Source organism: Aristolochia californica, unplaced genomic scaffold (genome assembly GCF_029961685.1).
Source record: "Aristolochia californica isolate CCGP_79_NKW_82.1479 unplaced genomic scaffold, dmAriCali1.0.hap1 SCAF_14, whole genome shotgun sequence".
Classification (NCBI taxonomy): Eukaryota; Viridiplantae; Streptophyta; class Magnoliopsida; order Piperales; family Aristolochiaceae; genus Aristolochia; species Aristolochia californica.
Window position 1 is genome coordinate 4,108,655 of NW_027181815.1, and position 24,570 is coordinate 4,133,224.

Here is a 24,570-nt window from a genome sequence, read left to right on the forward strand (position 1 = left end):
CTTTCAAAAACAGGTATTGTGTTAGATTTAGGATCGCATGATAAGGTCTTTGACCAAAGTGGTGAGAGAGAAGGGGAAGAAAAAGAGGAGAACAAAAGAGAAGAGAGAAGTTGGCTAGAGAGAGAGAGAGAGAGAGAGCTTGGGAGAGGGAAAAATTATAGGGACGAATTTGAGAGGGAAGAGGGAAGACTTAATGATCTACCCCATGTCTTAAGCCTTTATTTATAGTTGTGGGATGAGGTTTACAATGACTACAAGCTTTGTAAAAAAAAAAAAAAGACATAAGTAAACACACATCATTTTCTTTAGTTACACCCTTGTGTTGTTCTTATGAAAAAAAATTAATTACCTCTTTTACGTCGGGGAGGTATTTACTTTGATGTCAATTTGAGATGTCTTCCAATATTCTGTAAGCGATTGTTGAAACCATATTGCAAATTTAGACCTTTCATAGGTTTCGAACACTTACAAACTACTGGAAAATGAAAGTAGCCAAGTCGGTTGATTTAATTAGCTTTACTGTTGAACTGGTTCACCTAGCTAAACCAATGCCAGACTAAATCATATGTGAGAGGGGATCTACTCTAGCAAAAAAAGGAGTGAATGGGAAGGGTCCATTGTCCTCCCCGTCCTGTGAAGAAATAATAGGAAAGGAGTAAAACAACAACCCCCTCTCCATTCTGCACAAGCATACAAAGATAATGGGAAGTAAGACCGCCATGCTTATATCTCTCTTCGTTTACAGACACGGATGAACATTCCTAAAAAAGATAGAACTTCTACTTATTAGCATGATTGGAGTATGATCATAGTTACTTTGTATACATTCTCATGATTTAGGACTTTGCTTTGACTTGTTCGATATTCAGCATCAACTAAAATGTTTCAAATTTAACTACCAATGCAAAGCTTCAGGTGTCATCACTCCTCGCCACCTCCTCTTCTGAATTCAACAGTTATTCTACCGAAAGAAAAAATGAAATAGAAAGAGAATGACAATTAAAGAAAGGAAAAGTCTTATACTTGTAACTAGGGGTGGCTTCGAACCGAGCCAGCTTGCGAGTGGCTCGGTTCGATTTAGTATCCCTGAATTTCGAGCCGAGTTCGAGATCCGAGATCCGAGATCAGCTCGTTTAAATTAAGGAGCCAAGTGTGACCGAATCCAGGTTCAGCTCGACGGCTCGCGAGCCGGCTTGTTAACGGGTCGAACCGGAACCAGGAGCGGGAGTGAGGGGGGGGAAAATTCTTCCTCCCCTCGTTACCGCCGAGCCCCTCCCGTCCCATGTTGTTGTCGCCACTGTCGCCGTTGAAAGCTGCTCGTCGGTTGCCTCTGTAGTAGTCCGTTCGATTTCTTCCTCCCCTCACCTTCGCCTCTGTTTCCGTCGCTGCTGCTTCCATTGCAGCCGTCATCCCCGACGACAGGTCCTAGGGACTATTAGTGTCTCATGTTTTTTGTAAACATTTTTCTAATTGAAAATTCTTATTAAAAAAATCATATAATTTTCTAAGTAAAATTTTCCTACCAAGATGGGCTAGAAAACCGTATAGAAATTTTTTGAATAAGTATTTGACAATTGATGCTGTAATACTTTTAGCATGAGGCAATTTTCATTGCAATTTTGTGTTTTACATTTCATTTGAATAAAATTTTATCGATAAGTATAGTAATATATTAGATTGATTATTAATTTTTATTTATTTCCCTAGAAGAGGCAATAAGAGGTCCATTTAACTTTCCTAAGAAAATTTTAAAATATTTCTTGTAATTTTCTAATAAGTCACTAATTGTAATAGGATTTTATTTAATGATTTTTTTGGAAGTATGTATCATAGAAAAAAAATCTAGTTTTTCCTAGAATATAAATTTTCAACCAGGGGCACTAAGGAGACCATAGTAAATTTATGGCCAATTTCAAAAATTACAAAACAAGTTAGACAACATTTGGAGTAAAAAAGATTAATATTGGTGCGTTTTAATCCATTATTGAAATTCAATCCTGAACCTCCCCTATCATTCTTTTTTTAAAATGTATACATAGTTTTATATATAATTTATTTGACATATATTTTATATAGAGTATTAAATGTAGGTTAAGCTCGAACTCGGCTAAAGCTCGAGCTCAAACTCAGTGAAAATTATTAGGCTTGAGTTCGATTACAATTTTAGGTTCGAGGCTAGGGTTGACTCGAGCTCGAGTTCAAAATATTTAAATAAAAATCGACTTGAATAAGGTTTAGACTTAGCTGGATTAGATACTACCCTTATGCCCAATTTTAAGTAGAGGTCATTCTCAATTTTATGTAAAATATATGCATAATTTTATATATAATTTATTTAACATATAGTTAGAATTTGATTAAAATTATTAGGCCCAAACTCGATACCAATTTTAAGCTCGAGGTCAAATTTAAAATATTTAAATAAAACTCTTATTGTGATTCTGGTATACTTGTAACGTGTTTTAATTTAAGTCTATTTTAAAGTGTGCGATATATCCACGTTTTCCACATTTAAATATTACAGTTCATCCATGAAGCCAAGGTTTTACTAAATTATCTAATGGCTTTCGGCGGAATCGTACGGCCATCCAATCCCGATATTGACAATTATGGTTGGATTAGACATGTGGGACTATGAGGTCATGGCCTCGTGAGGTTGTATAGGTCAGTGTATAGTGACATCTGTGTCAGACCCTTCACGATGATTTTAAGGCTGGCGTTCGGAATGTTGAATATTATATGAAACCAGTCAGAAATTTCTCCTTGATTAATCCTTTTTCATGTGCTTCTTCACGTTTTGTGTGTTTATAATTTTTTTTTTTTTAAAGCAGTTTACAGAACGAACCGAATAGATAGATTATTAAATTAAGTTCTTTGTTATCATAAATAATAATAGTATCCTTTAAAAACCCCAACAAAATCCGGTTGCATAAATATAATTCCTTTAGTTATCTCATAAGTTCTATAGGAGGTCACCTATCCTAAAATTACTCTCGTCTAAGCTTCCTTAACTACGAAGTTTTGAGTCAGATACCTAACCAATACAACCTAAAAAAACTAGCCATTTAAGGTGTGGAAAGTCAAGTACCTAACTCAAACTTCAAACTCTAACAAGAGTGGATGGAACCACTCTGACAGTTCTATCAAAATGTTTCAAACGGGATCCATATGGCTCTTTTAGTATTTGACAAAAACAAGACCATTTGCAAAGTTCTAATCATAAACAGATTAATTACTCTCTTTCAACTACCCATGTGCCAGATTATATCATGTTATGGACTTTATATGAACGATTTGACGAATTTAAGCCACGAGTATAGGAATAAGAGAGTTTTAAGATATTCAAGACAAAAACCCAAGAGATATAGAGCCAAAGCAAGGGATGAATTTTTTATGTGTATTGAATGAATTTTTAAAAGGACTACAAGGGTTTATATAAGTTTAGCAAAAACCTTAAAAGGAATTCAAAATAAAGTTCTATCATTCTTTTTTTCTTCTTATGATTTTGGATCTTTGATTTTAATTTTGTATTGATCTTTTTCTTATGATTGAGTAATTTGAGATAACTTGATTTCCTAATTGTTTTGATCGTGATTTGTAGAAAATTCTTGAGTTAGATGTAATGGAACCCGCATGTGAGAGATTAGATTAGATCATCAAATCCTTCAGTTCTGTAGGTGATCAGAGTGCAAGAACTTCGACTGTGAGTCGTCTTTCCCTATTATTTTCGTCCAGGGAATATCATCAAATACACGTTTTGACCATCTAGTTTTAAGATTTGAAAACGTAGCCATGACTTCATTGTCTATCAAAGAGAATCATTTCATAATGGCAGACGCGGTCTTCCTATCAATTCCTGGAAGAACTGAATCGCACCTCATAGAACGTCCCTATTCTATTGTTCTTGTCGTTTTGTCAGTCCGGTCGTCTTTTTCTTCTTTTTCTGCTTGTCTTTTCTTTCCAATAGTAAAACCTGACTCGTTTTTCTGTACTCCCTGTCCTGTCACGTGCATTTTGGAGACCATTGACTGTGGTGCATCACCAGACCCACGTCACTCCCTCTCTTAGATTCATCTTTCCTTGATGTCCTTCCATGTCGTTTTTGTTTGGTGCTGGGAATTGATGCTTCCTGGCAGCATCTGTGAGTCTTCCCTAGTCTTCGGCAGAGGATATAAATAGTACTAGCTCCAACTGAAAGCTTACAGATAGAGGACTGTAGGAGACTCTCGATAAGAAAGCTCGTCTCTCCGAAGATGGGGAGAGTTCATTGCTGTGAGAAGATTGGGTCGAGAAAAGGAAAATGGACTCCAGAAGAAAATGAAATCTTGAAAGACTTCGTTCTGAAGCATGGACATGGGAAGTGGCGCACGCTTCCAAAACGGGCTGGTAAACACCCAATTTCCTCTGGCACCTATTCTTTTTGCGTTTTCTTATTCTCATGAAGGGGGATCCTGTGTCAAGAAGTTGCTCAGATTTGTGGAATTCTGTACCTGATCGGATATATATATATGAAGCAAGACTGGTTAATGGGTTGTGGCATGAAATGATACCATAAGATCTCCATAAAAATTGTGTTAGATCTAACGACAACTTTCTGTTCAGGTCTACTGAGATGTGGGAAAAGCTGCAGATTCAGGTGGATCAACTACTTGAACCCGAGTGTTAGACGAGGGAACTACAGCAAGGAAGAAGAAGAAACTATTCTTCAGTTACATGCGAAGCATGGGAACAGGTAACATATATATAACTATTCGTTTTTCACTTCTTTTTCTCCCTCTCTCCTGCCGTTTGGGAAGAAACAAAAGTTGCTTTCTCTTCAGCCATGGCGAAAACTTGAGTTCGTTCAACCTCTTTAGTTTTGTTCAGGCAACTATGTGGCAGTTTGAGTGACAATTGATGAAAACAATCACATGATCAATCAATTAGACTAATGTTTATAAACCTGTACTTTATTTTTTCTGCAGGTGGTCTATAATTGCAGCAAAACTACCTGGACGAACAGACAACGAAATAAAAAATATTTGGCACACCCACCTCAAGAAAAGACAGAAACAGTCGGCAACTTTTGAGGATGCCAAAGGCCCATCCGCAGAAACGCCCACGTTTAATGACATTAACATAAGAGAATCTCAGAATTCTACCTCGCACCTGGATGGTAAGACTGACATGGGATTGGAGAGTTCAGGCTACAACTCCTCACAAGAATCCAATGGGAACTTCTCTTCCATTGTCTCCGATTGGTATCTAAGGCAACAACACGATAACACGAATGTGCATGAATTAAACAAATATCATGATCTTCCGGACAATATTATGCAGGACTTGTACGACAAGTTTTGGTGCGACGGTCTCTTGATGGAGTCCGGCGAGCCTCAACTTGAAATGCAGGCCGCTCAACCCTCCGCCGCTACTGACAGTGACTACGGCATTGATATCTGGAGCTTATTACAGTAGCAGTCGTTGAGAAAGTAGCTAAATGACAAGGGTGGATCTGAAACGATTTGGTTATGGGATTACTAAAACTGGTGACGGAAACATATTACAAATCCCATCATCGATCGATTGATGGATTGAGTTTGTCTTGTAAGCTACAACCGATGATTGTTTGGTTTTAGGTGTACTCTTTATTCGTCACAGGTTAAGTAACAATCAAACTGTTTCTTCTAACAGAAGTGACAATAGACAAAGCAACGACGAGTACTAAAAGGAAGGAGATCATTTCGATTCCTCTGAAACAGTAAAAATTCATTGGTTGGAGGAATGAGAAAAGCCCGCCGCCACCTACCGCCTCCCCCTCCCCATCAATCAGTTCATATCAGTTCAGAGATATTTTAAGGAATCTGGCGTCGTCTTAAACTTAAAAAAGACTTCAAACTCGTTCCTACCCCAAGTCTTACTTTATTCTCTCAGCACAGGGCGGTTTTCGCGTTTAAATATTGTATGGTAGCTAGCCCATTCATGATCCATCATCTCTCCGCCAAATCGGTTTTTTTAATGTAAAAAATGCATGCTTAAGCGGTAAGTGAACGGTTATCTGCGATTGACACAAAGTTGTTAATGTAAACCACACTAATTAATTTATGACACAAGCGATATTAGTATCCTTAGGCCTATTTGGGTTGACATTTTTGTACCACACTGGCTTAATTAATTTTTTATATGTTAAAGAATGGTCTTGCATAGACTATTAAGTACGTAAATCTTGAATTTATTAGCTCAAAAATAAGTTTTATAATTTGGTTAGTTATTTTTGGATGAATATTATACCCAATTTCATATGATATTAAAGTCAACTTCTCATACATAGGTCTCCATCTAGGGGTGGCATCGAGCCGAGCCGAGCCCGAACCTGCTTATGTTCGAGACAAGCTTGATTTAAATATTTCGAGCCGAGATTTGTCTCGAGCCTAAAATTTTTATTGAGCTTGAGTCCAAAAAATTTTAACCGAGTTCGAGCCGAGCTTGAGCTTCAACATACATTTAAAACTCTTCAAAAAATATATATCAAATAAATTGTATATAAAATTATGCATACAATTTACATAAAATTGGGCATAACCTATATACATATATATAATACATGTATAAGATTGGACATGACCTCTACTTAAAATTGAGCATAATCTATGTATATAATACTTGTATAAAATTCGGCATGACCTCTACTTAAAATTGGGCATAATCTATATACATAATACCTACATAAACATTCCATAAATACTCCATGAAATTATTTATGCACTCCATAAAATAGTCTAAACACTCCATACACTTCGTAACATTATGAATAAACTCCATACAATAATCAAACACAACAAAATTAAATGAAATATCACTTTCAAATTACAATCACCCAAATAAAAACTATAATCTATTATAAATTTACAAACTATAAAATTGTAGTCGAGCTCGAGCATAATAATTTTAACCGAGTTCAAGGTTAACATACATTTAATACTCTACATAAAATATATGTCAAATAAATTATCTATAAAATTATGTATACATTTAAAAAAAAATGATAGGGGAGGTTCGGGATTGAATCTCGATAATATATTAAAACTCACCAATATTAATCTTTTTTACCCCAAATGTTGTCTAGCTTATTTTGTAATTTTTAAATCTGGCCATAAATTTACTATGGCATCCTTGGTGCCCTGATTGAAAATCTATATTCTAGGAAAAACTAGAAATATTTTTCCTAGGATACACATTTTAAAAAAAAAAACTGTAAACAAAATCCTATTACTATTAGAGACTTACTAGAAAATTACTAGAAATATTTTAAAATTTTCTTAGGAAAATTAAATGGACCTCTTATTGCTACTTTTAGGGAAATAAATAAAAATTAATTATCAATCTAATATATTACTATACTTATCGATAAATTTTTAATCAAATAAAATGTCAAACACAAAATTGCTATGAAAATTGCTTCATGCTAAAAGTATTATAGCATCAACTGTCAAATACTGATTCAAAATTTTTCTATACGATTTTCTAGCCCATCTTGGAAAAAAATTTACTTAGAAAATTATATGATTTTTTAATTAAAATTTCTAATTAGAAAAATATTTCCAAAAAACATGAGGCACTAATGGTCTTTATATTTCTACTAAAAATATCTCTTCAACATTTATTGAAAAAACCACTAATAATCTCTAGAAATGTATTTCTACTAAAATGTATTTTTTCAATTTTTTGAAGAGCGACGAGGAAGGGACAAAAGAGTTTTTTTTTTTTAAACTTGTTTATGATCTCACACATGCAAAATCGTTGGTTTAGATCTCACACGTGCAAAATCATCCGTTAGATCTCACACTTACGAAATCGTTTGGTGGGAGGGGAAAAAAATTATTTCTCCCACCTTAGGTATCGAGGAGCGAAATTATTTCTCCGTCGTTGACTCTCACTCTAGTTTTCCGCCGAGACGACGCAGAGCGAAGGTGCGGCGCCGGCGAGGACCTATCGTTGATGATGGAGGTAGTGGTGATGGAAGCGGCGGTGATGAAAACAGAGGAGGCGAAGAAATCAGAGGAAGGGGAAGAAATCAAAGGAAGAGGAAGAAATCAGAGGGAAGGGGATGTAGTGGCCAACGAGGAGTTGTTGACGGCGATAGTGGCGACCAGAGTGGCGGACAAGAAGGGCTCGGCGTCATCCCGCTCCCCCCTCCCCTCCCTCTCCCCCGCTCTCGCTCCCAATCCCACTCCCGATCCCGATCCCACGACTCACCCGTTAACGAGCCGGTTCGCGAGCTTTCGAGCCAAACTTTGATTCGGTCGAGCTCGGCTCGTTAACTCAAACGAGCCGATTTCGGTTCTCAAGCTTAGCTCGAGCTCGAAAGATACCGAATTGAATCGAGCCGAACTCGAGCCGCTCGCAAGCCGGCTCCATTCGAAGCCACCCCTACCTCCATCCAAAATGTCTACGTGTATAACTATAAAAGAAAGGCTACATGTGAAAGAGAGTGTTAAAAGATAATCCAAAATAGATAGTAAGTATAAAAATCTTGCTTTTATTAATTAGTAAAGAGACTTTTTTTTAACTTAGTAGTCATTGTTAGCCCTCTCTAGAAGGGAGAGGCCCAGTCTTTCTTCATCATAAAATTTTTGAGCTGGTGTGAGACCAACTTTCCCTTTCCCTTATCCATCTTTTGCATTTAAAAGCCGTCACAGAGCTTATAAAAGCCAATTGCTTGAAACTGAAAGTGAAAGCCCCCATTTGGCTCTTTTGTATTTTACCGACAATGCAGAAGCTTTTTCTCCCGGCACAGAGAGATAGTTCATCCGCAATCACAATGACAAAGTATTTCGGTCGTCTGGGTACTGGCTCATAACCTGTTCTAACAACACATGACCTATTTAAATTTTGAAGTTCACGCTCCATAATAAACTTTAAAAAAGGATTCTCTAGATAAGTTCAAAGTAGTCCAGTTTGTCTTCCCGATCGTCTTCTTTGCTGATCGTCCTTGCTCTTGTTCTTTTTCTTCATTTTCATCAATTCAGTCTTTGTCCTTCTTCTTCCTGCTTTCCCACTTTTTTTTTTTTTTTGCTTTCCAGAAATGCAACCTAGGAGAAGTTGCCGTATGCAGGATTAGAGGATCCACCCACTTAAAAGAAAAGGGAAAGATTAAGGCCCCGTTAGCACCACTGAATTCCCTCGTTTAGACCAGTGAATTCACTTTCACTCGTCGTTTCACTCGACGGTCGACGGGTTCCCTCTACCTGTGCTCGTCGTTTGTCGCCTCTCCTCTTCCTGCTAACCCTCTCTCCGGTTCTCCTTTGTGTCCTCGTCCCTCGGCTTTTTTTTTCCTCTCTGCTTCAACTGTGCACCTCCATATCTCCTTTGTTGCCGTTTCTCTTTTCCCGTCATCTCCCTTTTCTCTGTTTCCCCCAACTGTCGTCCCTCTCAGTTTCTCTCGTCGTCTCTTTCTCTTGCCGCCCCTCTCTCAGAAAGAAAAATGCTTATTTTTCTTGTCAGAGTAGCATTGTTGTTTGTTTGTATGTTTTCAGTTTTAGATTTTTTTTTTTATCATGGAATCAGCTGTTATTCAAGTCACCTTTGCAAGCACTAACTGACAGACTATGTGAAGCTCTAGAGTCTGACAATTAAAAGCTTATGTCCAAGGAGCTTTTGTTATCATATTGCTATGAAGGCAATTCTTTGTCTAATTTGTCAATTTCTTATGCGGCAAAGCATGCAAATAACAAAGAGACCTCTTTTGATGTTGTGATAGTGATGATAAAGGACTTCTTATATCGAACACATTTAGATTTTATCATGTAACTGTATCATTTTTTAACTTGGCACTGTAGATTTTTATTTATGTCCAAAAATATTTTATAGTGAAAGGGCCATTGTCTGTCCTATTTGGGGATAACCACTTAGAAAAGAGAGAGACTAAAGAAGAAGGAAAAGAAGGGGAAATAACCAAACCTGATGCATTTATACGTCAGCCCCGTATTTGCCGTTACAAGACACGTTGCCAGCAACAACGGTCATATTCTCTTTTGAAACAGAGTGGAGCCTGCCAGGCGTCTGTAGAAACGATCACAGCAAACCAGAACAGGAGAGCCCAATCTGCCGAGATTCCCTAAAAAACTGTCCTCCTATTAAATTAGGAGTTATCAACTAGAGAGGAAAAAGATGAAAGCAAAGCAAGAATACCCATTAGGTGCTTTCTTGATATTTCTTAGTGTTGGTCTGATCGATAGTCAATCATTCCTCCCACATGAGAGCATTTCAGCCTTTAAAATATATGGGAGGTGTGGCTAATCATTCTCCAATCGAGATTCAGTTGACCCACAAATCAAGAGGCTGAATTTCTTCGACGAAGTAGCTTTTGTAGTTTAGTCTCAGGAACCAGGAGAGAAGCGTGTTTTCTGTTTTTTATGTTTTGGCTAGAGCTTCTCAGTTCCTAGCGATTTCTGGGGTTGTTCGGAGGAATAGTGCAAAAATGGCGGGTGGATCTTATGCGCCGGCGGGAGTGGCTAAGGAGAGAGCCGGCCAGTACAAGGGGAAGGTCACCCTGTTCGTGGTTATGGCTTGCACAGTCGCTGCTGTAGGCGGCGCCATCTTTGGTTACGATATCGGAATCTCGGGTAATGGCTTCGATTTCCTGTCTCTGGTTATCTTCCCCGCTCCCGGTTTTCTTTCTTTCTGTTACGACCGGAATTCTGGGTAATCGCTTTGATTTCTCATCTCTGGTTATCTGCTCCAAGTTTCTCTTTGATTTGGTTCTTCATCCGAAGGTATTGATATTTAACAGGAGGTGTGACATCCATGGATCCCTTTTTGAAGAAGTTCTTCCCAGCTGTTTTCGAGAGAAAGAACCACTCAACCGAGAATAATTATTGCAAATACAATAATCAAGGGCTCGCCGCATTTACGTCTTCCCTTTATGTCGCCGGCCTTATTGCCTCTCTGGGTGCCTCCCCTGTAACAAGAAAGTATGGACGCCGGATGAGTATTATCTGCGGAGGGATAAGCTTTCTCATCGGAGCAATCCTCAACGCAGGCGCTATCAATTTGGCAATGCTTCTTTTGGGTCGGATCATGCTCGGAGTCGGAATTGGTTTCGGAAACCAGGTACTGCGTACTGTTCATTTTTTCTTTTCTTTTCTGGGCTAAAATCTTGAAAGCCTTCCTTGCAATTGAGAGCGGCAGGCGGCTGCTGTCAAGCGAAAGCACTCCATGCCTTGATAATAACTCTCGGTTCATGGAGTGGCGGGACCGACTCCTTTGACAAGGAAACTCCCAGCCGTCACTGTGTAAGATTACAGTTTACAGCTTGAGTTTACTGAAAGAACTCAAGCTTGTGACCTCACTAGCTTGAGTTCAATTAGACTGTAAGATGTAGAAGAGCTAGCACCACTCAGCTCTCGCACATTGTGAAGACATTCATGCAGTATCCGGGATTTTCCAACTTCCCAGATTTCACTTGCTCGTGTCCGGGAAGTTGGGACTTCCCGGATTCATCGTTGATTTAGTTCAATCTTGAGTATTTCTCCGTCTATAAATAGCTACACTCATCGCCATGTCCAACACAGAAATCAATTTAATACAGCTCTGAGAGTTCTGTTTCAATTCCTGTTCATTCTTTTATTTGACATGGTATCTTAGAGCAAAGTGGAGTTATCCTTGTACCATAGTGGACAGCGATCTTCCACTTTGATAGGCTTTCTGCAAAAGTGATGCGACCAAACCTCCTTTTCAAAATAAATCTGTATCTTTTTTTCTGTAAAGTGATAATCAGTTGAGGCTCTTGTCGTTGTGGAAAAGGAGGTCTTTTCTCGACCAAACTTTACTGCAATTATTAGATCAGTTTAACTCGTGTTTCAGTTCACTTCAAAGCAAGGGTAATTGAATTCGAAATTGAATCTCTGAAATTTTGGTCTGATAACCATGTCCAAAGGCAGTACCTCTCTACTTATCGGAGATGGCGCCGGCGCACCTTCGTGGAGCACTCAACATGATGTTTCAGCTAGCCACCACTCTCGGCATCTTTACAGCCAACATGATCAACTACGGAACAGAGAGGATCAAGCCATGGGGATGGCGCCTCTCCCTTGGCCTTGCGGCCGCCCCTGCGCTTTTGATGACATTGGGTGGTTTTCTTCTCCCGGAGACTCCCAACAGTCTCATCGAACAAGGCTCAAAAGACAAAGGTCGAGGAGTTCTTGAGAAAATAAGGGGTACCCACAATGTAGATGCCGAATTCCAGGACATGATCGAGGCAAGCGAGTTTGCGAATTCGATCAAACACCCTTTTCGGAACATTTTGGAGATTAGGAATCGACCACAGTTGGTGATGGCTATTTTCATGCCTACCTTTCAAATCCTGACTGGCATCAACTCCATCCTCTTCTATGCTCCGGTCTTGTTCCAGAGTTTGGGTTTTGGAGGGCATGCTTCACTCTACTCTTCGGTGATGACTGGCGCGGTTCTGGCTCTTTCGACACTCGTTTCGATTGCCACAGTCGATAGGCTGGGACGGAGAGTTCTCCTGATTGCTGGTGGAGTTCAAATGATAATATGTCAGGTAAATAATCTGATAACATAAAATTTCTCCGCATTAATCTTTCAGGAAAAATAAATGATTTAAATATGGATTTTTTATTTTTATTTTTGTTGTTCTGGAACAGCTTACTTTAGCTATAATTCTGGGTCTTAAATTTGGAACTGATAAGGAACTCACCAAGAGCTTCTCGGTGCTGGTGGTAATCGTCATCTGCCTATTCGTGGCTGCATTTGGGTGGTCATGGGGTCCTCTTGGTTGGACAGTGCCAAGCGAGATATTCCCCTTGGAGACCCGTTCTGCAGGCCAGAGCATAACAGTCTCCGTCAATCTGCTCTTCACCTTTGCCATCGCCCAGTCTTTCCTGTCTATGCTCTGCGCCTTCAAGTTTGGGATCTTCCTCTTCTTTGCAGGGTGGATTACAATCATGACATTATTCGTTTACGTCTTCTTGCCGGAGACCAAGGGTATCCCAATTGAAGAAATGGTGCTTCTCTGGAGAAAACACTGGTTCTGGAAGAAATTGATGCCGGAACCTCCGGAGGTTGACGGAAGTGAATTGGGGGATTCTGGGAAAGAAGTTTTACAGCCTTCAGGTTGAAAGGCGTGCTAAATAAGGACGTAGGCTGAAAGGCCGACTAAATAAAGCTCCAAGTTTATGTCAAGTTAAGAAGGTAATTTAGAAGGTTATGTCAAGTTATTAATCTCGTTAATAGCTAATTAAAACCTTATATTATATTATAAAACTTAGATCATAAATTTATAAAATTATTATTCTACAAACTATTCAATTATTACTCATACTTTATCTTAATTAAATTCTTTATCTGAAATATACACATTTTAGCACAAACTGATCTAATACGAAAAACCATTTGAATATTACCGGTGCCGTTTCGAATGTGTCATCCCATTTCGTATCATCTGAAATCTGGTGCTAGAGGCCACACTCGGCCTCGGCTGAGAACCGAGCGCAAATAGGCGAGACGCGAAGGGAAGTGAAGCGATGCCGGCGAGTGCGACCTTCATCGGCGCTCCGTTGGGTTTGGGCACCCAAATGTATTCTAATGCCCTCCGGAAGCTACCCCTCACGAGACGTACGATTTCTTTCCCGATTGGTTAGAAAAGGGAAAAAACAATACGCACTGAAAGAGATCCGTTTTTTTTTTTTTTTTTTTTCTTTCGTTCATCTCGGTAACGTTTCTGTGTTCTGTTTTACTCTACTCGGCGGAATTTGGTTTTTTCAGACCCTTGGGAGCATTTACTAGGCATGGGCCTTGGGGCAATTTTCACGAATCAGTTAGTGAAATGGGATGCGCAGCTGCAGGTAGATCTCGATAACATGCTGGAGAAGGCTAAGGCCGCCAACGAGCGAAGATACTTCGGTAAGTGGATCCTTATTAAGACCGTCTGATGTTTTTTGCTTTTATTTGCATTTATTTTTTAAATAGAACGAGGGAAGAGGGGAAATTTGGTGGCTTGTTTGGCAAATGAGTCTTTTCTGGCTGAAGGTAATGATGGAAATTAGAGAAATAATATTCTCATTTTTTTAGTACGACACTCAAATGAACATGATGCTATGCATTAGAAGTAGGGATGACAGCAATCATATGAAGGACTGGAGGTTGTCATTGCACAATTTAGTACAAAGAACCGTCAAACAATCAGAGGTTCAATGCTAATTGGAACATCAAACGGGTATATTGAATATGAAATTTTTTTCTTCTAACTGTTAATTTTCATATGTTGATATACTAGTGAGACAAAATTTATGGACTTGTGAAACGTCAAGCTAGGATTGCCATAAAAAGGAATACGTATATATAAGTGTTAGGCTCTGAATGTCATGACAAGTAAAAAGCAAGTTTGCTTCATGGATTTGAGTTTTAACCTTTACTTTTCTGCTAACAAGGATAAAAAATAGTTTATTTAACATATAAATTCAAAAGCAAGCTAGTTCTGATTCATGGGTCGATGGTTTCATCTTTAAGCGGGCACAGTGTCCAGCTGAGATGTTAGTCCACAATGTTCTAGTCTCTATTTAATGGCTTCCACTGATATAAGAGGGCTTTGTTCAGCTGATCTTTCTTTAAAGTGCATATGCTAGCAGAAGGAATTCTTGAACTGACTACCCGACCAAGTATTTGTTTGCTCAATTTTGAAAAAATTTCAGCAGCTAATTCTACAGAGAAAGTAAGAAATTTGTCAGAAAGGTTTCTTCAGTTCTACAATGGAAGACTGCTTTGAAAGTATTACTTTTTCTGCTGAAGGAATTCTTGGTGTTTTCCATTTTTATTGACGGCTAAATTGGAGATTGGAAGTTAAGATTTTTATGTTATAGATGCATGGTAAGCACAAAGGAGGCAAGATTGTGTCATGAAGCACTTTTGGGCAGTGAAGATATAACCTACAAAGATGTGGTTGGAAGGAATGAAATGTTAGGATGATTATGTGATAAAACTAGTAAAGATAATTGAGATGACTGCAGGAGGACACATGGGAGCATGATTTGTCTTATCACTGATACTAGCTTATTGGGTAGGTCATTGTGTACCTAATATGTTCAGGAATTTGGGTACCTGATACAGTACTTAATACTTGTTGTCCAACCCTGCTGAGAGTTCGGCATGATTTGTCTCATTCCTGACACGTGAAACATATTAGGCAATGCATTCTCAATTTTCGGAAGGCCCCTGTGTACTAAATAGGGTAGAGAAATTTGGGTGCCTGATATTGTACCTAATTTTACGAAACAATAGGTGGTCAAACAAGAGTTGATCATAATTTGCCGTATTGCTGATACATATCATGTTTTAGGTAATGGATACCAGATTCCAGGAAGCAAATTTTGTACCTAATATGATATGGTAAGTGTGTACCTGATGTAGTACCTAATACTTTCAGTTTAGCAAACAAGCATTGGTGTATGGTAATACTGTACCTGATATGACCTGCTTAGAAGTAGGTACAATAGTTTAGCAAAGAAGAGAATTGTTTAAATTGCCATAGATTTTGGCATACTCAATATTGCTGATTGTATACTTGTAGGAGTGGTGGCAGTATTGCTTGATCAACTGAGGTAAATCCAAAAATGACATGCGTGGGAATAGTTGAGGCTTGGTTTTATAATTATGAAACTAGTAAATGGAATAAGAGAATGAATGTGGATTTTTTTTTTTGTTCTAAATGCTGAAACCCCTTATGCTGGTGAGAGTTGAACCCAGGATTTCACACTAACCCCCGCCCCCCCCCCCCCCCAATCTCGACCAATCTAGATTTATTTCCATTGCTAACAAAGTTGGAACAAGGTTTTGAAGATGATTGTTAAGATGATTGTTATGAGATATAATTTATGTATCAATTATGAAGCATTGCTCATTGTTTCTGGATTATCAGTTGGATTGAACACTATTTTACTGTCTAAAGACCTTGGTGGTAAAGTTTAATTGTTGAACAACCTTCAAACAAGAATGTGGGTGGTTGTAAATGACAAGGTGAAGTACAATTTGAATGGATCCCTCAAGTGGTATAAAGCTTGTCATGTGGGAAAGGGATATAATCAACAACACGACTTAAGACTATGATGAGACGTTCAGCCCAGTTGTTAAATTGTCATTATTCGTCATTTTGTCTATTAAGTTTTATAAGATGGGTGTGCTTGAGGAAGAGGAGAACATGAGAGATGGAAAAGAGAAGAGAGAGGAGAGATAAATCACAATTAAGGAACTAGAGAAAAGAGGTTAAAACGTGATGCTCTTCTTCATGCCCCTTAAGTCTTATTTATAGTTGTAAAGTGATGTATACAATGTCATTAATGTTTTTAGGGTTGCATCTCTCAAAAGAAAAAAAGACACAAGGAGACATACACCAACATGTATAATTATAAAGTCATGCCACCTTTTGTTGGAGAGCTGTCATATTTACCATAATGACACCCTAAACATTTGAGTGACTTTTAACACTCCCCCTCAAGCTAATGTTTGTAACTTCAGCTTGCAAAAAATCATGGTCATAGATCTTGTATGCCATGAAAAAGAAATTTTGATTGCTTTGATTCATCTTGCTTTTGTTCGCATCTTACTTCTTCATCTTTTTTCGCCATCTTACTTGGATATTCTGATTATATAAAATTTGGTTACCACAATTTTGTGGAATCCTTCATTACTTGTTACCTTATGCTTGTACTTCTTCTTCTACTTCTCTCCCTCAAGTTGGGGATCTCTTTGTTTTTTTGTCAAGAGACCCAGTTTGCACAAATAATGGTAAGAGAAGAAAAATCACCCCTAGGCCAATGACAAAACTCCAACTCTAGGTTGAAATGGCTGCTTAAATTTAAAGGTGGTCCAACCCATTTTAGGGCAATGAAAAGAGTTTACTCACTTTTTAGGAGTGGCTCAAAATACCACTTGGGTAAAAGAATAAAATAATTGAATTAAGCTGGATTTTAAGCGCACTCTTGACCTTTGCAAGTAGTGGGTCTGTAGGAATTGCTTTGAAGTAATTTTAAAATATAAATTGAAGAAAGTACTTTGACGAAATAAGGATGTGAAAAAAATAGATAGCAGTTCTCATACTTCAAATGGAAGATTGTGTGCAATACAACTCTTCATACTGCCAAATAAGGAGGTGTTTTTAGACCAATAGATGGATGAAAAGTAACCAAGTTTGACTCAAGAGGGAGATAAAACATATTTCCACTATGAACATGTATGATTAAAGAAACTTTAAAAAAATCTCTAAAAAGGAAAGCTTCAAAATTGAACATAATAACAGAAACTTTCTCAAAAACAGAATTCTCATGTAAAACATTTGTTTTTAACACATCATCACCACTTTGGAAATAAAATTTTCAAGAAATAAATTCTAGAATAAGGGAGATTTAAGACAAATATATTTGGAATTTAGAATGAGGAAACTAGACTTTCTACTCTAGAAATTTCAGAGTTGGAAATTAAACTCATGCAAGTAGAAGAAGACGGAAAGAGAAGGACTTCTCTTGATAAGTTAATGTAGAACCAAAAAAAAAAAAAATACTCCTAAAGAAGGAAAGATCCTAACTTTTAAGTTTCAAAAAAAAAAAAAAAGGAACTTGGTCAAACCAAATTAGCAACCCAAAAAAGAGAAGGAAAAAATTGACTTAAATTTCACATTTCCACATGGAGCAGGCTAGCAGCATGACCTTTGATTCTTCCAATATTGATATCTCTTTATAGAAAAATAAGATTGAGAAAAGGTTTGTTGGGTTAGAAAATAGACTCACATAACTTTCTTTTGAAATATAATTCTCTAAATAAGTTCTCCTTCTATATGGCACAAAACGTCTTGCAAAATGAAGTTTTCTGCTGCTACTTTAATCTTCCTACTGTCTGACCTTTGTCGCTTCAGGTGTTGATTTCTCTTTGTAAAAAACTCTAATTGACAAAAAAAACATTGAGTTGGAAAGTAAATTCAAAGATCTTTTTGAAAATGAATAATTTGCAATATGGAAACGGGTTATGATAATGCATACACAGACAAAACAAAAATGTTGGGTAAGAAGAAAGACTAAATGGAAAGGATAAAGAAAATTTCTATTCTTTTTCTTCTTTTTCTTCTTCTTCAAATTTCTACAATTTGAATGGATCACTCAAGTGGTATAAAGCTTGTCATGATCAACAACACGACTTAAAGACTATGATGAGACGTTCAGCCCAGTTGTTAAATTGTCATTGTTTGTCATTTTGTCTATTAAGTTTTATACGATGGGTGTGCTTGAGGAAGAGGAGAACATGAGGGAAGGAAGAGGAGAACATGAGGGAAGGAAAAGAGCGAGGAGAGATTAATCACAATTAAGGAACTAGAGAAAAGAGAGGTTAAAACGTGATGCTCTTCTTCACGCCCCTTAAGTCTTATTTATAGTTGTAAAGTGATGTATACAATGTCATTAATATTTTAGGGTTGCATCTCTCAAAAGAAGACACAAAGAGACATACACCAACATGTATAATTATAAAGTCATGCTACCTTTTGTTGGAGAGCTGTCATATTTACCATAATGACACCCTAAACATTTGAGTGACTTTTAACACTCCCCCTCAAGCTAATGTTTGTAACTTCAGCTTCCAAAAAATCATGGTCATAGATCTTGTATGGCATGAAGAAGAAATTTTGATTGCTTTGATTCATCTTGCTTTTGTTCACATCTTACTTCTTCATCTTTTTTCGCCATCTTACTTGGATATTCTGATTATATAAAATTTGGTTACGACAATTTTGTGGAATCCCTCATTACTTGTTACCTTATGCTTGTACTTCTTTTTCTACTTCTCTCCCTCAAGTTGGGGATCTCTTTGTTTTTTTGGCAAGAGACCCAGTTTGCACAAATAATGGTAAGAGCAGAAAGATCACCCCTAGGCCAATGACAAAACTCCAACTCTAGGTTGAAATGGCTGCTTAAATTTAAAGGTGGTCCAACCCATTTTAGGGCAATGAAAAGTGTTTACACACTTTTTAGGAGTGGCTCAAAATACCACTTGGGTAAAAGAATAAAATAATTGAATTAAGCTGGATTTTAAGCGCACTCTTGACCTTTGCAAGTAGTGGGTTTGTAGGAATTGCTTTGAAGTGATTTTAAAAAATAAATTGAAGAAAGTACTTTGACAAAATAAGGATGTGAAAAAAAAAAAAGATAGCAGCTCTCATACTTCAAATGGAAGATTGTGCGCAATACAACTCTTCATACTTCCAAATAAGGAGGTGTTGTTAGATCAATTGATGGATTAAAAGTTACCAAGTTTGACTCAAGAGGGAGATAAAACATATTTCCACTATGAACATGTATGATTGAGGAAACTTTTAAAAAATCTCCAAAAAGGAAAGGTTCAAAATTGAACATAATAATAGAAACTTTCTAGAAAATAGAATTCTCATGTAAAACATTTGTTTTTTAACACATCATCACCAATTTGGAAAGAAAATTTTCAAGAAATAAATTCTAGAATGAGGAAACTAGAAAAAAAAAAAGAAACTCCTAAAGAAGGAAAGATCATAACTTTAAGTTTCAAAAAAAAAAAAAAAAAGGAGCTTGGTCAAACCAAATTAGCAACCCAAAAAAGAGAAGGAAAAAATTGACTTAAATTTCACATTTCCACATGGAGCAGGCTAGTAGCATGACCTTGATTCTTCCAATGTTGATATCTCTTTATAGAAAAATAAGATTGAAAAAATGTTTGTTGGGTTAGAAAATAGATTCACATAACTTTCTTTTGAAATATAATTCTCTAAATAAGTTCTCCTTCTATATGGCACAAAACGTCTTGCAAAATGAAGTTTTCTGCTGCTACTTTAATCTTCCTACTGTCTGACCTTTGCCGCTTCAGGTGTCGATTTCTCTTTGTAAAAAACTCTAATTGACAAAAAAAACATTGAGTTGGAAAGTAAATTCAAAGATCTTTTTGAAAATGAATAATTTGCAATATGGGAACAGGTTATGATAATGCAAACACAGACAAAACAAAAATGTTGGGTAAGAAGAAAGACTAAATGGAAAGGATAAAGAAAATTTCTCTTCTTTTTCTTCTTCTTCATCTTCTTTGCTTGTAGCTTCAAATGCAAAAGTCCATTGTTGCCTTGACTGTGGTTTTTCATTTCTGGACCTTGCTCGGTCAGGAACTCTCTGAACCTGGCCTCCGTAGTTGAGATTCCCTCTCAACAGCCAGTAGTTACTGGCTTAGTGGACCTTGCCTTTAGCCAGCGACCTTCTCTTAAGTGGGAAGGACTTGTCAGGATGTCTGTTGAAGTTTTGTGCATCAAATGAATTAGCAAATTGCTTTTGTATTAGATTATTTGAGATAAATTTGGTTAATTTTCATTGTTCTAAGAAGCATATTTGTATTTTGATAAAAAAAATGTTCTCTTATTGTAGTTGATGGTGAAGACTAGAGGGTTGTAGCCGAGAACTGCAAGAAGTTGTCACCCAAAACAACAAGCTGTTTTTAGCTCATGTCTTCCTTCTGTGAAGTGTTGTAGGATCTTCTCTTTGAATCGTTTATCATTGTTACTGCAGTGTTAAGGTTTTCGAATTTGCAGTTCACAAATAAATTTGTCGCTTAAAAGTTTAAAGGAGATGGATGACAAGTTTGTTGAATTTCATTCTCGTTATTTATGAAGCAAAAAGTTCGTTGAATTCAACAAAGTTTGTTCCTATCGGATGGAAGCAGTGGTGTGGATGGACAAAGTTTGTTACAGATTTCAAATAAATGTCATAAGACCTAACTTAGGTGCTTGAATCAGCTGAATTTAATCACTTTAGGTTCGTTGATTCTTTCAAGATGTCATCAAATGTTATTTAGAAAACAAAAACAAAAAAAAAGTCATTGAGACGAGGGTGAGAGGGGAAAGCTCACGAAAAAGGAGGCGTAGCACCGTCCCTCTCCTTTTTTGTTGAGAGAAAGGGAATACACTCTTTCCAAGAAGCTCCCTGGTAAGCTAGCCATTCTACTTACAAGTTGGCTTAGCAAGAGCCTCATCAGTTAATTTGGTACGACAGGAGGTTACCAAATGGCATATTTATCAGCCTCTGTGAAGGGGACTAAATTCAGTTGAACCCCAAATCGTAATCGAATAACATTCTTTCAAATAACACAGCAGAGATGTAAAAGCGAATGTCTTCCCTCGTAATGATGGTTGACAGTGCTGAGAACGATAATAACCAGTTAATTATGTCTTCTAACCAATCATAGCTTTGTTCCTACTCAGGAAACAGAATGCCACCGAGGCAAATACAAGACGAGACGAGCTGGATGTAGGCTATGTGTGAAGCAAAGATCAAAGAAGATAAAGGCATCCTCTTTATCATGCACAATCTTGATCAGGTAAAGCTTAAATTCAAAGAAAGGCTATAGATAAAAACAAAACGAATGACGACTTCACAGAATTGGAAGCAGATGGGTCATGGAGATAGGCGAAAACAAGTACATAAAAAATAAAACACTACCGCTAGTCACAATCCACACGGGATTTACCCAATATCTCATTCTGGACCTAAAATCAACCCAATACCAAAGTGCATAAAAAGAAAAACATTATCAACAGTTACAATCCACACAGGATTTATACAGCCTAATAACCCAACATCACAATCTGAACCTAAAATCAACCCAATAACAACACTAACAGACTTCCCTTCGAGGAATAAACTTGTCAACGGGATAAACCTGTCGAAAGAAAATGTAAAAACCTAAGCTTTATACACTTTATCAACAGACCTAGTTAGCGATCCGTCCCCTACATCGCATCCCTTCTATATAGCTTCCCTTCCAGATCTTTCTGTTGAAAGAATAAAGAAAGATCAACTATGGAGAAACGTTAGTTTAATAACGTTAAGTGTGAAAAAGCATCTTCGCCGGCCGATGTCAGGACCAAACAGCTTTTGCCGAACTTTTCCAAACCTCCATCTTGTAGAAGCACAATAACTGCACCAAGTACTTAATCTTCACTGTATCAAGTCAAGTCCCAAGAGTCTCCGCAGATCCATGGTCGCTCGATCGCTGTTTACGATCTTTTGACAACCTCTAGTGAAAAAAGCAGGTAAAGGCAGAGCACTGGGAGCAGGCGAGGTCACAAACCCCGATCCGGCGTACACAACCTCGACCGCACCTACCGATTTCGCCTCGGTTATGTGAATATGCTTTGGGACCAACTCGGGCTCTGGTCCCAACCGCTCCGTCGAGCAGAAAATCGCATCCACGTGCTCGAATTTCTGTTTGTTCTCTTCAACTGTAGGCTTCTTCTCTTCGACTTTAGGCTTCTTCTCGTCAACTGTAGGCTTCTTCTCTTCGACTTTAGGCTTCTTCTCTTCACCGGAAACCACCGGTTTTTTCTCCTGTACATCCAACGGCAGATCCGGTTTCACCTGCCGCATCTTCAAATCCTCTCCACGCTTCAGGATCGTGACCTGCCCCATGACGAAATTCGGAAACTTGACGGCGGGGCACTCGACATCTCCGGTCTGCCAGCGCTTCCTCCGATCACCTAGCCGCGGCGTCGCCTGGTGCAAGCCGCGCATCGATTTGGTATCCAAAGGCGATATAAGACAGTGCTGAGATCTGAGAAGTTGCGTTCCCATAGCAGACGGAAAAGAGATACAAGTAAGGGAGAGAGAAGAGCAACGCCTCTGCTGTCAATACTCTCGTCTTCTAGAAAGAGAAGCTAGGCAACTCAAGAGGTAAAGGCGGAGAGCCTAATCTTGTTCTTCGTTTTCCTCTCGATGAAGATGGTATTGATCGGCGGAAGAATGGTTGTTTATATAGGGCACGAAAGGCCAGAGGTGGTTTCGTGGAGAGCGGAAAAAAGCAATCCGATACCTGGGTTTCCTAAACTGCCGTCTCCTGACGTCGCTAGGAAACCGTTCAAGACAAGACAATTACACCTTTATTTTCTAATAGCTCCTTCTTTATAATATATTTACAAATACGCCATCAATAGAAATGAGAGAAGAAACGACGTTTAATTTCGTTGACGGCGCGAGGACTTATCGAACAGCCACCTCTTGAAACCCTTGAACCACGCACAGCTGGCATGAAGACGGGTGACACGAGTCTTAATGGGGAGACGTGGGCGGCATGTTGGACACGTTTCGGTGCTCGAGACGACCGCCTTCCTGAGTCCGGGTCGGCATTTGGCAGGGTAACGTAGAAAGGTTAACGAATTAGAAAATTCGTGACGTCCGGGTCAGTTTTGGGGTGGCGTGTGTTTAAACTTTTAAGGAACGGATAAGTTGAAGATTATTAAAAATAAACTAGGATTGCTAAGTAAAAATGGGCCCTGCACATAGATCTGACACATATTTAACAGGCCATGAGACCTTATTAAAAAATTATTAATGTGAACTCTGGCATCTTCCTCAAGTCTCACTTTCCCATTTGTTAATTTCCGCAACGATAAGGACGGTTGGGTTCCTACTGCTTAGCTGGAAGCGTCAACATATTAAATTCACAAATTGAAAGGAGGGTCAGGCACCAAAAACCCCTTTGAATGTTCTTCCCTTTTTATTTAATGGAGACCCATGCATCCATTCAACAAGCTCCTTTAATGACCCTCACACGCACTTTGCATTATATCCACGAAAAAATAAATATTCTCATATTCTAATTCACTAAGATACCCCTTTAATTCATAATATTACTGAATTATTGTAAAAAAAAGAACAACTACTTCATCGTTACGTCCATCATCATCTCGTTTCCCTCACCACCACCTTTGTTGAGATCGCCAACCTTGTCGGCTATGACATCAAAGTCATTGTTCGCCTTGCCCTCTCCCACCATCATCCCTGGTCAAACTCAAGTCCCGTCTTGCCAAGTGAAACCATTTGAGGCATCTTTCACCTCGGCTTCTCCTCCACCTCTGCCAAGATCATCACCCTTGCCAACCAGAGCCTCCACCCTTTTCGCTCAATTCTCTTGTCACCAATTTCCTGCCAAAATCACTCCACCCCGATGCCGCCACCAAAAGGAACCTCTTTCGACGCCAGCTACCCTTGTCGATTGGCAATGCATATCTAATTGTTGTTTACCTGACCGATGCCAAACCAAGCTCCCCTGCTGAAGCGCCATTCTTTGGGATACGTACTCCAAGGGAAAAATTAATCTGCAACTGTGCTGCATTTTTAGTGTTTGAGCGAACTCATGTGCAAATAAAAAAACCTCACAATCAAGACTGCTTTTCTATGATAAGCGTATTTTGTCAGGCCTAACTGCTACCAATGTCTTTGCTATTCGAAATCTCTTTACGGGATTATGCGTTTTCTCCCGGTTCGTCCAACCTAGGCACAGTTTTTTAACCAAGGACTCAATTTCGCTCCTCTAAAGGGGGGTTAGTCCACAATGAAGTGGAAATGAAGTGGAAAATTGAATTGAAGTGAGATGAATTGTTTCCACTTCAAGTCATGTTTGGGTGTTAGTCCAGGCTAGTTGAAGTGGCTGGAAAACAGATTCCAGTGTTAGTGCTTAGAAAACAGATTTCAGTGTCATTTTCTAGATAAATGATTATAGTTTATTATAAATTAAAACAAT

General features: G+C 38.2%; 3 protein-coding genes across 3 annotated transcripts; all 3 read left to right on the plus strand.

Annotated features, from left to right (window-relative positions):
• Positions 1-4,253: 4,253 nt before the first annotated feature.
• On the plus strand, positions 4,254-5,454 carry LOC137950256 (transcription factor MYB4-like). The gene is made up of 3 exons (XM_068796641.1): positions 4,254-4,386; positions 4,603-4,732; positions 4,965-5,454. The coding sequence occupies exons 1-3, from the start codon at positions 4,254-4,256 to the stop codon at positions 5,452-5,454; spliced, it is 753 nt and encodes a 250-aa protein (XP_068652742.1).
• Positions 5,455-10,189: 4,735 nt separating this feature from the next.
• On the plus strand, positions 10,190-13,194 carry LOC137949592 (sugar carrier protein A). Its single transcript, XM_068795679.1, has 4 exons — positions 10,190-10,601; positions 10,769-11,088; positions 11,915-12,541; positions 12,645-13,194. Exons 1-4 carry the CDS (start codon positions 10,457-10,459, stop codon positions 13,116-13,118), a joined length of 1,566 nt encoding a protein of 521 aa, XP_068651780.1. The 5' UTR covers positions 10,190-10,456; the 3' UTR covers positions 13,119-13,194.
• A 224-nt stretch (positions 13,195-13,418) lies between these two features.
• On the plus strand, positions 13,419-20,689 carry LOC137950715 (uncharacterized). The gene is made up of 3 exons (XM_068797318.1): positions 13,419-13,614; positions 13,765-13,902; positions 20,421-20,689. Exons 1-3 carry the CDS (start codon positions 13,524-13,526, stop codon positions 20,435-20,437), a joined length of 246 nt encoding a protein of 81 aa, XP_068653419.1. The 5' UTR covers positions 13,419-13,523; the 3' UTR covers positions 20,438-20,689.
• The last annotated feature ends 3,881 nt before the right edge of the window (positions 20,690-24,570 follow it).